Source organism: Hydra vulgaris, chromosome 08 (genome assembly GCF_038396675.1).
Source record: "Hydra vulgaris chromosome 08, alternate assembly HydraT2T_AEP".
Classification (NCBI taxonomy): Eukaryota; Metazoa; Cnidaria; class Hydrozoa; order Anthoathecata; family Hydridae; genus Hydra; species Hydra vulgaris.
The window spans coordinates 20,802,501-20,817,996 of NC_088927.1; the positions used below are offsets into that span (position 1 = coordinate 20,802,501).

General features: G+C 27.4%; 1 protein-coding gene and 1 long non-coding RNA gene across 2 annotated transcripts in view; one reads left to right on the forward strand and one right to left on the reverse strand.

Moving 5' to 3' along the window:
• LOC136084223 (uncharacterized) overlaps positions 1 to 3,616 on the forward strand; it is a 33,370-nt gene extending 29,754 nt beyond the window's left edge. Inside the window, exon 5 of the long non-coding RNA XR_010640406.1 lies at positions 3,502 to 3,616. This is a non-coding gene — a long non-coding RNA (uncharacterized LOC136084223). The remainder of the gene's footprint in view (positions 1 to 3,501) is intronic.
• Positions 3,617 to 6,786: 3,170 nt separating this feature from the next.
• Positions 6,787 to 15,496, reverse strand: part of LOC136083677 (TNF receptor-associated factor 3-like) — a 131,176-nt gene continuing 122,466 nt past the window's right edge. Inside the window, exon 8 of the mRNA XM_065803237.1 lies at positions 6,787 to 8,061. Within this exon, the coding sequence (XP_065659309.1) occupies positions 8,011 to 8,061 (51 nt within the window). The 3' untranslated portion in view covers positions 6,787 to 8,010. The remainder of the gene's footprint in view (positions 8,062 to 15,496) is intronic.

A 15,496-nucleotide genomic window follows, 5' to 3' on the forward strand; every position in this document is an offset into this window, starting at 1 on the left:
ATATATATATATATATATATATATATATATATATAATAAGAAAACATCAAACAATATGAATTCTCTTAATACAAATAATAATTTATTTTGAGAAATTTTCACTGGGTTATGGATACCAGCATCATCAGCTCGTAAAATATTACGATATTATTAAATATTAAATATTAAAATATAATATTTTACGAGCTGATGATGCTGGTATCCATAACCCAGTGAAAATTTCTCAAAATAAATTATTATTTGTATTAAGAGAATTCGTATTGTTTGATGTTTTCTTATTAATATAACATACACTCTTATACACGATGTCGATACTGAAATCATATATATATATATATATATATATATATATATATATATATATATATATATATATATATATATATATATATATACATATATATATACATATATTTATATATATACATATATATATATACATACATATATATATATATATATATATATATGTATATATATATATATATATATATATATATATATATATATATATATATATATATAAATATATATATATAAATGTATGAATATATATATATATGTACATATATATATATATATATATATATATATATATATATATATATATATATATATATATATATATATATATATATATATATATATATATATATATATATATATATATATATATATATATATATATATATATATATATATATATATATATATATATATATATATATAGTATATATATACAGTGACACACAAATTTATGTAACATTGTTGATTAATTCAAAACTCAAACAAAAAAAACAAAATTATTTACGTCGTTATCTACATAACTGCAAAAGTTTTATGTTTTTTTTAAATTTCATTGTAAAGAAGAAATAAAATATTTATAATTTTTTTTAACTCATTGTAAAAGTAACCCTATTAAATGAAATGAGCTATTTTACAAATTTTCTGTCCGAAGTAAATGTGACTAAAGTAAGAAGCATCAAATTTTTTTTTATAAAGTATAATGTTTTGTCAATAAATTTTATTACAAATGCAAGAATATCATGTCTGATTTTCATTTTATTAGTGTGTTGTGCCACCTTTTGCTTTTACGATTGCTTCTTAACCTCTTGGCATGCTTTTTACAAGCTTTGATGTGAGGTCAGCATCAATTGAATTTCAAATTTTAATAAGAGCCTCTTAAATTTATTTTATATTTGTTCATTTTGAAGGAGGTATTTTAGATTTTAAATTTGCCCATATATTTTCAACAGTGTTAAGGTTTCGGTCTTTGTGGCGGCCATTTAAGGTTGTTAGCTTTACTTTTTTTTAAGAACTGTTTTGCATCTTTGCATGTGTGTTTAAGGTCGTTGTCATTTTGATAAAAAAATTTGCAATCAATTCTTTAACGGATTGACATAAATTTTTTGAAAGCCAATCAACATACAACTTCCCTGTCATTATGCATTCAACATTCACCAGTTGTCCCACACCATTTGAATCAAAACATCCCCAAGCCATAGGCGAGTAACCTTCATGCTTGACTGTTTTTGCAAGATTTCTATCTAAGAGTGCATCACAAGGTCTGCGCCAAACTCTTTGTCGTTTTTTAAAGCCAAATATTTGACATTTATTCTCATCAGACCATAACACTAAGTTCCAAAATGCCTCACTCTTGTTAATATGCAGTTTTGCAAGTGCTAAGAGTTTCTTTTTGTTTATACGACTATTGAGGGGTTTACTTTTCCGAAGAAGGTTTATTTAAACTACCTAAATCATTAAACTACTTAAATAAAGTCTTTTCAGTGCAGTTCGACAGGAAACATTTAAATAAGGATTTTCAACTATCAGTTTTGAGGTTATTGTTGAATTTTTTTTTCTATCAGTGCAATTAAGATATTGGTTCTTGTTGAAGTCTTAATGGGGCGACCAAGTCTTTTCTGATTTTCAGCAGAACCAGTTGTTTCATATTTTATACACATCTTCCTAACACCACTTACTGATATTTGATATTTTTCATCACATTGCTTGTAGGTTAGGCCCTTTTTTCGATCACAAGTGACCTGAGATCTGATGTCCAATGAATAATTTTGATGATAAACCATTATTATTATTAGTTTTACTTTTTCTAAGATTAAATTATAAAAAATATAGTCTAAAATGCTTATTGTTAATAACTTTAACAAAATATTTTTGATAATAATGCTTTTTAGTGAGTAGTTATTGACAAAACATATTTCATAATAAAAATATAGATGTTTCTTACTTTGGTCACATTTATTTTAGACAGAAAAACTGTTAGCAAATTTCATTTAATAGTTACTTTTGGAATGAGTTAAAAAGAGGCATAAATATATATATTTTTTCTTTGGAATCAAATTAAAAAAAAAACATAAAATTTTTCGGTTATGTAGATCCTGACATAAATAATTTTGTTTTTATTGTTTGAGTTTCGATTTTGTCATTAATGTTTCTTAATTTTGCCTGTGACTGTATATATATATATATATATATATATATATATATATATATATATATATATATATATATATATATATATATATATATATATATATATATATATATATATATATACAGTAAACTCCTAGTTAATCAAACCTCCAAGGGGTATAAGGATTTACTTCAAATAACCCAAAATTTGAATAACTGAAAATGATCTTTAAAGTGACCTACTTAAAGTTACTTTCAAATTTTAATAAAAGTAGAAAGTAAAAAAAGAAAAGAGCCTTGGAATGAGGTGTTTCTTAAGTTTTATCTTTGTTAAACATTAAATATTTTACAATTTATTGAAATAATATTCGATTTTTTATTTTTTTTTTTTGTTCCTAAAATGCGTTTTTTTATCGTCAAGGAGAGCCAAAAATTGTTTTGAATAACCGAAATTTCTAATAACTGCAGGTTCGAATAACTGCATTTCTGCATAACGGCATTTGCATGAGTTTGTTAAAGAAAATTCACAGGAAATGAAAATTGCTTCAAATAAGCAGAAAATTCTAATAAGTGCGAATATTTCGAATAACCGGGAGTTTACTGTATATTTATATATATATATATATATATATATATATATATATATATATATATATATATATATATATATATATATATATATATATATATATATATATATATACATATATATAATTTATATATATATATAATTTATATATTTATATATAATTTATATATTTATATAATTTATATATTTATATATATATATATATATATATATATATAAATATATATATATATATATATATATATATAATTTATATATATATATATATATATATATATATATATATAATTTATATATATATATATATATATAATTTATTTATCTACTTATTTTATATATAAATATAAATTGTATATATAAATAGGTTATATGTATATATTTATATTTACTTTTTAAATTTAATAATAATTATACTAATTCAATAACATTTTTTTTTGCTTTCAGACTACTAATGGTACAAGTTTTGTTTTTTGATTTAGATTTTGTATCTCATTGATATCCTGGCCTATCTATACGACATCCTGTAAATTGTATTTTTATATATAGCATAAATATATATACAAACACTCACACACACATAAATTTTAAAGAAAATGTTTATATTTTTGTATATATTTATCTATAAATTGTATATTTTAGGCTTTTTTATATTTATCATTGTATATTACTGTTTGTATTAAAAATTGATTTTGGAAATATTGCAAGAGCAGAGTTCAACCTACAATTTAGTTTTATTTGTCAAATCAATATATATTATAGCCATGTTTTGTTACGTTAAATAATATTTTGCGATATTTCATACAGCACATTTTAAGCGTTGATTCAACGTTATATTTTAACCATTACTCAACGTCTTTGAGTCACGTTGAATTGACGTTTTACTAACAACGTTACAAATCCTTACAAAATAGACTGCTTAAACAGCGTTTATGCAACGCTTTTTAGGTAACGTTTTTTCAACGCTAAGTTGCGACGTTTATTCAACGCTTTTTATGTAACGCTTTTTCAACGTTTAGTTGCGACATTTTTGTAACGTCATTTAGTAATGTTTTTTCAACGTTACGCAATAACGTTTAATCAACGTCTATTTAACAACGTTTCATATCTTTGCAAAATGGATTACTTTGTCAACGTTTCCGCAACATCTTTTGCGACCGGTTTTCAACGTTTATCAACGCTGACATGTTTGCTGGGTAGATCTAGGAAAAGTTAATGATTAATGCATTTCATTTTAAATTACAGTAATAATAATAGGTATGTCAACTCCCGCGTTTTACGGAACCGATTTTTGTGCTAAAAAACTGTTCCACGTTTTGAGAACGTGGCGTTAAGGCAGTATGATAGGATGGTGTTTTGTAGCATATTTTTTTTCGAATTTTATATTAACTTAGAAGTTTTTTTAAAAGTAGAATAGTTGAACTTTTTTAAAGAGTATTTTTTTTATTAAATTGACGAAAGTTAAAGTGTTATTTATTGATATCAAAAAGTGTGTTGTACTTCTTGTGCTTCGTAAATGTTGAAAATATTATCTTTTTTTTTTCTATCCTATTCTTTTTTTTAAGTTTAAACATTTTCTATGCACATGCCAAATTTCAAGAATTTATTTTAACTAGCAGATACCTTATTTTTACCCTCATTTTTGGAACCTAAATTTTGTTTTTCCGACTTTTGTTTGGGGTAGAGGGGGGGGGGGTACTGAAGGATATTAAATGTTCGTTTTTATAAGCCAATAATAATAATTATTAAAAATTTATGTGATTTTTATATACAATGATTTTGTGATACAAGTACTAATATTACATTTATAAAGTATCAATGTAAAAATAACATTTATTATATATTAAATCAATAATACATGTTTTTTGCTCAGTCAAATCACATTATTACATTTTTAAAATGCTTTATGTCATATAATAATATAAAATATTGCTTTTTTATGTATTTGGAATATATGATATATTAGTATACTAATATTTGTCTAAAAATATATAGACATATATAATATATTTATAGTATATTAAATTTAATATACTATTTCTAGTATTAATATACTCGAAATAGTGTATTAAATATTTATAGTATATTATACATTTAATATGTACTATGTTATAGTATATATTAAATATATACTATAATATAATATATATTTAGTACATGCTATATCAATAATAATTATGAATGATATGATTCCGATACAACAATAACAGTCTTGCACAATAGCAGAATAGAAAAACTTAAAAAAAACACAGATAGGCTATTAGTATTTCTTACTGGAATAGAAAAGAAAATGATTCTGAAGCTGTTGATTATTATATGAAAAAGTTCCAGTTAGTTGTTGACATTGTAGTTGATGTTTTCATTGAGTTGATGTTTCCAGTGAGTTGATGTTGCCATTATTTTTTGATTATTGGACATGCATTTTATTATCTTACTTCTTGAATTTACTATTTTTTGTGCAGCAAGTAGTGGAATTTGCAAAAAAAATGTGCAGCAAGTAGTCAAACTTGCAAAAAAAATTTACAGTGAGTAGTGGAACTTGCAAAAAAAATTTCAGCGAGTAGCGGAACTTGCAAAGATATGTACACGGAGTACTGGAACTTGCAAAAAAAATGTGCAGTGAGTAGTGGAACTTGCACAAAAAAAATTACAGCGAGTAGTGGAACTTGCAAAAATATAAAGCGAGTAACTTGCAATTTTTTTGACAGACGGGTCTAGCTTACATTCACGTCGTGTCTATTGTGAACCAATGATTATTATATAGTTTCATTAAGGGAATTCAATATCTTAATCATTAACTAAAAGCCAAGTTGTAAACTACTTAAAATAATATTATAAAACAATTTTTGTTTTTAAAATTTTTTTCAGGTCAGAGGGGGAACCATCTATAACAATCACTAAGCATTATGTGATGTATTTTGAATTTTGTTAAAAGATGTTTTTATATTAAAGTTTATTATTTTAATTACATTTAAATATTTTTTTGAATCTTATAAAAATATAATTTTTTTTTTAGGTTGTTAAAGGTGGAGGGGGGGGGGGTTGATGACACGCCCCCTTCCCCATCTACACCCCTTGAAACAAAGGGTGCGCTACTAATGATGTTGTAAAGTAATAAAATATAATTTTTGATTTTAACTAGATTTCTTTTTATTAATAAAGATAAATATTTATAAAAAAAAGAGTCATTTTTGATAAAAGGGTGTTTGAATCAATCTTACATCCACCCAAAGACAATGATAAAACTTCTATATTTGACTGTGGTCTGATAGCTAATTACAAAACATCTTGTATATAAAAATTTACATTTTCATTAAAAAACAACACTTTTTTATAAATATTGTTAGTCTATATTGCCGGTATGAATGGTGGTTTTGTGCCCCCCCCCTCCTTGCCCCCGGATGCGCCCGTAATTTAGAAACCTTTATAAATTTGTAGATAACTCTTGTATCTATCTTTTGATACCAAGATATAAACTTTTGGATAAGAATTGATTGAGTTATAATAGTTTCAGTTAATAAAAACTTTATTTTGACCACAGTTTCCTCAACAAATCCTAATATCAAAAAATCGGTACTTATAACGTCATAACTTTTTGTAGGGTGGTTCGATTTTGAAAATTTTTTCACCTTTGGAATATTGAAATGAAGTTCTTTTTAGTGATATATAACAACCTAGAATTTGATGAGTTTAAAAATTTCATGTAACATACCTAATAATAAGTTGTTTTATTCAAATTATAAATCAAACTCTTAATTCAGAGAAAATTATATTTTTTACATCTTTTAAAAGCTGATGTACATTTAAATTGAAGTTACTTACATCAATATATTAATATAACAAGCAATTTGTGTCGCCTATAATGCATTACCACCGCTAATCACATTCAAAAACTAGTTATTATTTACAGACACGTAGAGACATTTTAGTTAGAAACCAGACCATCCGGTACATTAGCCGCTGGCGTTAGAGATCCAGCAACCGGTACTGTAGCCACAGCGTAAAAAAATATAAAAAAATATATATATATAAAAAATAAAAAATACTTGTAGATATAAACTTTATAAACTAAATATTTATTCATACCGCCCTTTGTCGTGCAACTCTTTTCGATCCTTCCTTTTGAGGAGTCGGCGATGCAGCATTTCTGCTACAAATATTTTTGTCGTTTTTTATTTCAATCACCTCGCCATCTTCAACGTCGCTTTGATTTTCGCTGTTTCTTTTTAGTTTTAGTTTTTCTTCTCGTTTTTGGTAACGGCTTTTAACGACTTGAAAGCTTGGTTCTGTTAAAGCACTGGCAGGTATTTGTTGTCTGTTTGCTTTTTAGCAAGCGTGATGTTTTCAATCGCTTTCTCTTTTTCTGCCGGTTTATCGCTATTTATTTCGAGAGGCTGTTTTCATTCTTTGGATTTTTCTGTTGAGTTTTTAATAATTTTTGAGGGCTCTTTATGTGAGATGCATCGTTGTTGGGGAGGGTGTGAGTTGCAGCATGTCTTGCAGAGAAAAGATTTCCCAGCAAAATGTAGAGCGATATTTATTCCATCGATTTCGATCGTATGTGTAATTTCTTTTAGTCTTACTGAAGGCTTCATTCGAATCAGCCTACGACCGTCTTTCATATTTCTGTTAAAGCGGTACGTTGTGTGAGTTACTGAGTATAACTCGCTTATAAAGGGCTGCATTTGTGCTAAAATTTCATCGTCCTCAATTAGAGGGTCACATTTAACAGTTATTAAAAGACCAATGCACTCCGTATCTTAGAGTTTATGTTCTGGTTACTACCAGACAATTGTATACTTGTTTCTTTCACGAGAATCGTATCTTCTTTTTGATTTCTTTCTTTCACCCAGTTTCCTCTGGTATTGTATATCAAACTGCTGACTTTATTTTCGCCAACAATAACAGATATTTTTTAATAAATTTCCTGGGCTCGATTTTCTTGATATTTCTTTTTGAAAATTTCGTTAGGATTCATAAATACATTTATGTCAATAAAACGCTCCATACGATGAATTTTGTTGGAGACAACTCCAGCGTAACTAGCCATTACAAAACAAATACCGAATAAAATAAAAGAACGGATGCCTTATTAACACAAATAGAGCTGTTAGTTATTTTATGTTTTTTTCCCAAACATTAATTAACTAATTATCTAATTAATTAATCTAATTATATTATAACAAATTCATTTGTTTATGTACCTGGTTAGAGTTTTATGTTCTGGTTATTAGCGAGTTGAATTATTACATATTATTTTTTAATAATACTTTAAATCCATAGAAATTAACCAATTATAAATAAGTAAACTAAATTGCTTGTGGGTTTGATTTAAAACGTAACTTTGTTTAAATCTTGCCAACGACGTTAATCGTGAATACCCCTTAAGTCACGTCAAACGAAAACGTCAAATCGAATCGGCAGTCATGTTGCGAAAAATAAGAGAAAATTCTTAAAGAATTTTTGATAATTAAGAATGTTATAAGAAAATCATTATGAAGATGTTATAAGAAAATCATTACGAAGACGTGCCAAAAAAATGCTATCATTTTTATTCCAGTGATGAATTATGTAATAATATTTACGTCATGCATTATTACGGCATAGTTTATTTTTTTTTTGGAATAAAAACCGATTTGCGATTTTCAGTTAGGTTGTGCGAGAAAGTGCTAAGAGAGCGAGAAAGATCACGTAAAAAAGTAGTTATAAAAAAGGTGAGAAAGGTGGTATCACGTGAAGAAGTGCTTATAAAATAGTTAAGAGGTCACGCGAAGAAGTAGATATAAAAGAACCAACAAGTTGTTTAGAGTTTATAATAAAAATGCTAAAAATGCAGTATTTAAAATTGTTCCAACAACAACATAATCTAAAGTAATGTAAAGAAATCTTAACCACTACTATACTTTTTTCGATTTTTAAGTTTGTTCTATACAACTTTTTTGCGTAAACTAACCGCCAAAATGTTTATAACAAAGTATAGATAACTTTTATACGTTATTTATGTCGTTTATTTTTTATTATTGCTAAATTTCGACATATATATATATACTATAAACGTATATAAAATAAACGTACACACAGTATAAACATACAATGATATCACAAATTATCCGTTGAACAATGCTTAAAACATTTTCCTAAAAGATTTACTTCCTAATTAACAATAGCTTATTATTTACTGAAGCTCAATGAGGTATTTAGAAATAAAAGCAGCGTATAAAATGTTTACCTTGTTATTAAAACTCGAATGAATAAAAATAAATTCAACGATATTTTTTAAAGGTTTTTTCAATGTTTACGATTACAGAAAAATTTGATGGCTTCTACTATTTTAAATGGGGTGATAACAATACCATCACGACCATATCAGTTGTGTCATTAATAAATAATCTCCATTTATTGCTGATTGCTGTTGTTACACATTATATAACTCTATATTTATAATGTATCCAACCATCCTCAAAATCAAAAAATAGAATAGCATATCTTTAGGCTTTACGACTAAATAAAAATCTAATCGTAGAGCTAGAAAATCTGGCTTGTTGTATTGGCTTTTGCAAAATTTACCGCTAAAATTATGACAATTAATAACACCAATAATAAATTACACAGTTAGTCTAGTTAAAGTGACTTTTGCCATCATCAGAGTATAAAGAAAAAAAAAAGGCACTTTTCCCACTTACTTTTTCTAATTACCCCCTGTACATCACTGGACATCTGTTCAAACAGTATTGTGATTACATCAACACTTTTCCTAATATCTATTCATAGTATTATCTATTTATAATATCATTTATTCTATCAGGCATTTAGCCCTAAATATGTTATGTAATGACGTACTAAATCGTTTTGACTATTTGTCCCTATTTTTTGTTATATATATTTTTGAATTTTTGCTCCCTTTGTTTTTTTCTTAATCCGAGATTTTTTTCTAAAATATATGGAAACCATACTCGTAATTACTTTAACTAGAGTTTGAAAGCTCGTTTATTCGTTAACTAGAGATATTTTTCTAAAATATGTGGAAGCCATATTCGTAATTACTTTAACTAGAGCTTGAAAGCTCGTTTATTCGTTAATTAGAGCTAGAAAACTAGTTAAATTCGTTTATTTAATCTTTATTTTTGTGTTCTTTATTGATTTTTATCTTGTCATAAATTTGCAACTTTAAATCACGGTAGTGATTTAATATGCAGAATTTTAGAATTTTAATTAATAGAATAGAATTTTAATTAATAGAATTTTAATTCTCGGTAGCTTAACATAAACTTTTTTATTTTTATTTTTATTTTTGGCATTAGTTTTAAATTAACTGTACGCAAGTTATTTTTTTCCCGTTTTTGTCAACACTTTTTTTAAAAAAACCCATAAACTATGACTCTATTTGTTATTTAATTGTTGCTCGGAGTTTTTGTTTTGCTTTACCTTGACAAAATCCGTTAAAAGCGTTATCTCAGAAATACATAGAAAAAAAAAATGGAAACGATGGGTCGGAAATTTTTTACTAATGAAAACTTTTTCCTTTGTTAAAAACACTAAACTGTTGTTATGCAGATATAATTTTGGGCAAATAATGAGCGATAACTGCACGTTTCCGCACCTGCTTTTTATATATGTATTTATCCAAATATTAAATAAATTATATAAATTATATATTATAAAAAGTTAAAAATTATAAAAACTAAAACTTGGGCTGAGTTACTTCCAAAAGTGCTGGGAAAACTTACAGATTTTTTTGGTAATTGATGAGGTGTTTTCTAGAAGTTTTTATAAAATTAAAAATCTAAAAAAGCGTTTTAAAAATGTATAGAGTAAAACCAGGTCAACATTACCCTATAAAGGTCACAATAAAAATTAAAAAAAACTTATCATGAAAAAATGAATAACTTTTTATTTTTATTTTTTTCAATTTTTTTTTTTACTAGATAGGTAACAAAAAACTACTTAAGATAATAAAAATATATGTTAAAAATAAAATAATAAAGTTATTGAAAATATTAAATGTCAAGTAAAAAAAATGGTGCGGTTTTAGGATTCTGATAAAACCGCACGCTTGAAAAAACATTGACATTTTTAAAATTTAACTTTTTTTATTATTTTTTTTTAGCACTACCTATATTTAAGAAACTATATTAAAGTTTTTACATTATTTGCAAGCAAAAAAATTTAATTCCAACCACATATTTCTTTGGTAAACATGTTTCTTTGCACAACCGTTCCCGACACATTGAATTCTCGCATTGCAACATTTCTGTGTGTAACTGTACTCTCCACTTTTTACGTTTTACAACTTTTAATCGTTTGGCTCCCGGTGGCTACTTGTTCTTTATTAATGTTTTGCTGAGGTTGCTCAGCATTGTTATGCTCAGGCATTTGAGTAGTTGGCATAGAGAGTCGTCGCTTAGCGTTAGGTTTAACAACTTTCACGGCTTCCCTTGTTGCTTTTTCTTGATCTTTTTGTTTGAGGAACTCGATCACGTTTTCTTCGGGTTTGCTCCAAGTTTTGATTTGTTGCACTGCTTCGGTTTCTTAACATGCGATTGATTTCTGGCTTGAAAAACTGCTTCAACTCTATCTCGATACTGTTTTTGCGACGCTCATCACATGACCTATTGATACCTATCAAAACTAACGGGTGATGCGGAAGTTATCGGACAAAATAAAAATGTCAATAACTTATTTATAAATAAAAAAAAAAAACTACTATTATATTTTTTTTAAATAAAGCATTTATCTTTTAATAAAAATATATTATTTTTTATATGAAAAAACACCACCATCTGCAATTGATCTCAATTTTGCTCTGACGCCTTTCATATGCGACTGTAAAAAGTTTAAATCAAATTCTTGTAGTTTTAGTTTAATGCGATCAATCAAAACTTGCTCTGTTGAAGCTTGCCAATCTCCCTCGTAAACCTTCTGTGCCAAATGTCCCCAAAAATTTTCAATTAGTCGTGCTTGAGGCACATTTGGGGGATTGGATTCTTTATCAACGTAATAGACATATTGGTCCATCCAATTTAGAGAATCTTTAGAATATTGAGAACTTGCTAAATCTGGCCAAAATAAATAGTTAAAGTCTCCATGATACTTGTGAATAAATGGAAGAAGTCGTTTTTCTAAACATTCATTAATATAGATTGATAAATTGATCGCTACAGCCTTGGATGTGCGAAACAATGGCTCGGACATACCACGGTCAGATATGGCTATCCACATTAATAATTTTTTTGGAAATTTTTTTTTTCCTTTAAAACGAAAACTTTCTGGGCATGTATTTTTGTTGTTTGTGTAGTATCCAGAACTTCCAGGCATGTTGTCCCCTGCAAAACAAAAGTATTTTTCGTCATCGATGACTGGAAGCTATTTTGTGTTATAGAGTTGGTTAACTAGTTTCCTGCTTCTTTTCTTTGCCTTTATTTGTTGTTCTATAGTGTATTTTGGAGTCTTTTCACGTCTTCTATATTTAATATTCATTTTTTTTAACTGACGACCAATTGTCGATTGGTTTACATCGAATTTAATACCTATTTTTCTCTGACTGACCCCTTTTCGATTGTTGACAAGTCTCGTTAATTCAGCTTTCTTTTCTCTGGTCCAGGATGTCGGACGACCAGGGTGCTTTCTATCAGAAAACGATTGAACATTTTCAAGTCTTTTTAGATTATCATATATTGTACTTCGAGCAAATCCTTCCTTTTCAAAATGATTTACGATTTTATTTTATTTTTTATATTAGGTTTATTTACAAAAAACTTTTTTAGTCACTTTTGAAAAGATTCTCGTCCAGCTGCATTTAACCTCATTTTAATTAATTGTGTTTCAAATAATAAAGTTTATATTTTATAGAACGTTTATGCCTACGCATAAAACCACAAAAACTAATTATTATGCTCAAATAATGAAATTAGGATTTGTCCGATAACTTCCACATTACCCGTTAGAAGCTGGTGTAGTTGAGAAAGATGGTAATAGGTGATGTAGTTGAGAAAGATGGTAATCGGTGTGTAGTTGGATTAGGTGCTGCGGCAGCTGTGGCAGCTGTGGAAGTTGATGAAGCTGTGTATGAGCAAGATGGTATAGGTGCTGCGGAGGCTGCTAAAGTTGATGAAGGTCGATTAAACATCATTGCGTTATAAATCATGCGTCATACGCGTCATATGCGTTATGGGTTGTTGTATGATTGCTAATGTGTTATGATTTATAATGTTTTTATTAAGTGGAAATAAGCCAATGCACTGGAAACCAGCGATTGCATGCAAGCGCGTAAAACATCATACGCGACCCAGAAGTTATACCAGTCTGTTGACATTGTTTGGCGACGCATTCAAAATAAATATCATTTATTTCTGGCGTACAAGAAGCGACTCTTTCATATGCTAAGTTATCCGCTTTTCTTGTTGAAATTTCTTTTAAACATCTTTTTATAAAGCCATAAAACGTCTCTTTTTCAGGCTTGCCTTTTCGAATAAGTGCCATTGATGTTCACGTTTAAGGTAGCCACATACAAGTTGTACGATTTCAGGTTAAACCAAAACCCCAGTCACCAAGTAATTGGAATGCATGCACCATCGATCTTTCTGTTTCATTTGAAAGTACTGAGACATAGAAGCCTTTATTGTTGTTACTTTTGCGATCTTTGAGACTGGAACACCATGTTTGACTTGCAGCTTTTCTCAGTGATATTTTATTTTCATTCATATCAGTTAATGCGGCTAGTATATCGTCTTCCTTGTATGCTTTGGTTTTATTAGTTGACATGTTAAAGAGAATGAGTTAAATTGAATTGAGTGAGTGATGATTATATTGAGAAATAATATAATAATTGGTGTTTAATGAATAAAAATCTATTATATTAACAAATAACATTATATATTATTCAAAATTAAACCGGAACTAACACTAACTTAATTAGATAAAGATAAGCGCTTTGTCACTTGCGAAAAACTGAACCTAGTCATCAATCGAGCGTGCGGTTTTATCAGAAAATAGGTTTTTTTTTACTTTTTTGATTTTTGATTCAAAATTAAAATTAAAATTAAAATTAAATTTCCATCGAGATGGTGCTAAAATTCTTTTTATATCAGTTTCGGTTCAGGTGGTTATCTCTAAAACTGGCCCCACAAGTAATGTATTGTTATTTGTGTATATATTTTTTTTGTGTTTGGTGAAGGACGATGACATTTGCTATAAACGATGTTAAGGAAAGCATGTCGCCGTGCTCAATTCGTTGTAGCCCTGGCGGGAATTTGTTTGAACGGAGAAGGCACAGCAGCTTCACGTGGTATGCGTCGTCTAAGGTCCATGTAAACACTTCGTCGATTCGGTCGAAAAGGAAGTGGTGGTTGTTGAGGTAGGTTAGGTAGGAAACGATTAGTGAGGATTCTTTGGCCGCTTCGCTGAGGTTTTGATAGGATAGTCGGGATTTTCGGTAGACGGAGAAATCATTTTCGTTACGGTAAATTTGGAGTTGCTGTAGATGTAGGAAAAACGGCGATGGAGGGTAGTAGTGACGTGTGCTTGCAAATTCGGCATAGAAGGTGCTGAAGCTTTCTTTCTAAAACAGAACGGTTAGGATTATATACATATAAAAAGTGAAGGGTAAAATTAAGGGAGTTATGGCTAAAAGGATGGGTGAGGAAACATTTATGTTTCTATTTTCCTTCATTATATAGGTGGAATTTAAATTTTTTTATGGGTTACCATGGCGTAAGAAGGTCAAACGCTCTAACTTTTATTTAAAATCATTTATGTATGGCTTTTGTTACATTCTCTTAACTTTTAAACTAGAGGATGCAGTAAATGTTTGTCTCTTTTTGTACTTACTTTTTTTTCATTTTCTTAAGTGTAACCAAAGCAGACGTAAGATAATGAGACTAAATATGGTTTTGTGACGTAACTAAACTTCGAGACAGAACTACTACGTCTTATAGGGTGACACTCTAAGAAGTAATATAATTTTTTTAATTTTTTTTTTTTTATTACAAAATAAAAAATATTTACAAAAGTTTTAACTATTTCTGCATAATAAATACACATATTTACAATAAAATTAAAAATCGTTAAACTTTATATATTTTTCCCTTTATAAATATTTTTATGATACATTTTTATATAATAAGAAAGTAAAAGAGAAAAACAAGCTTTTTTAACATTTAGTTAACTTTGATCTATTGTAAAATATTATTTGGTTTAAATGCCAATATTTTTAAAAATAAAGTCGTGTTTATATATATACATATACATTTTTTAAATTTTTGTTGGTTTTTTGTATTTTTATCTTTTTGTGTTTTTTTATTTTTTTGTAATTTTGTTTTTATATTTTTGTGTTTTTTGTTTGGTTTTTTTTATTGAGACTTTGTGGGGAAAGAAATCGAGAATATGGAAAAGGTTGATAATGAAGTTGGTAAAGATTAATTAAGTATATTTAGTAAAGAAAGATTTTATTAGATAATACTAAAAAAATACAGGACTATT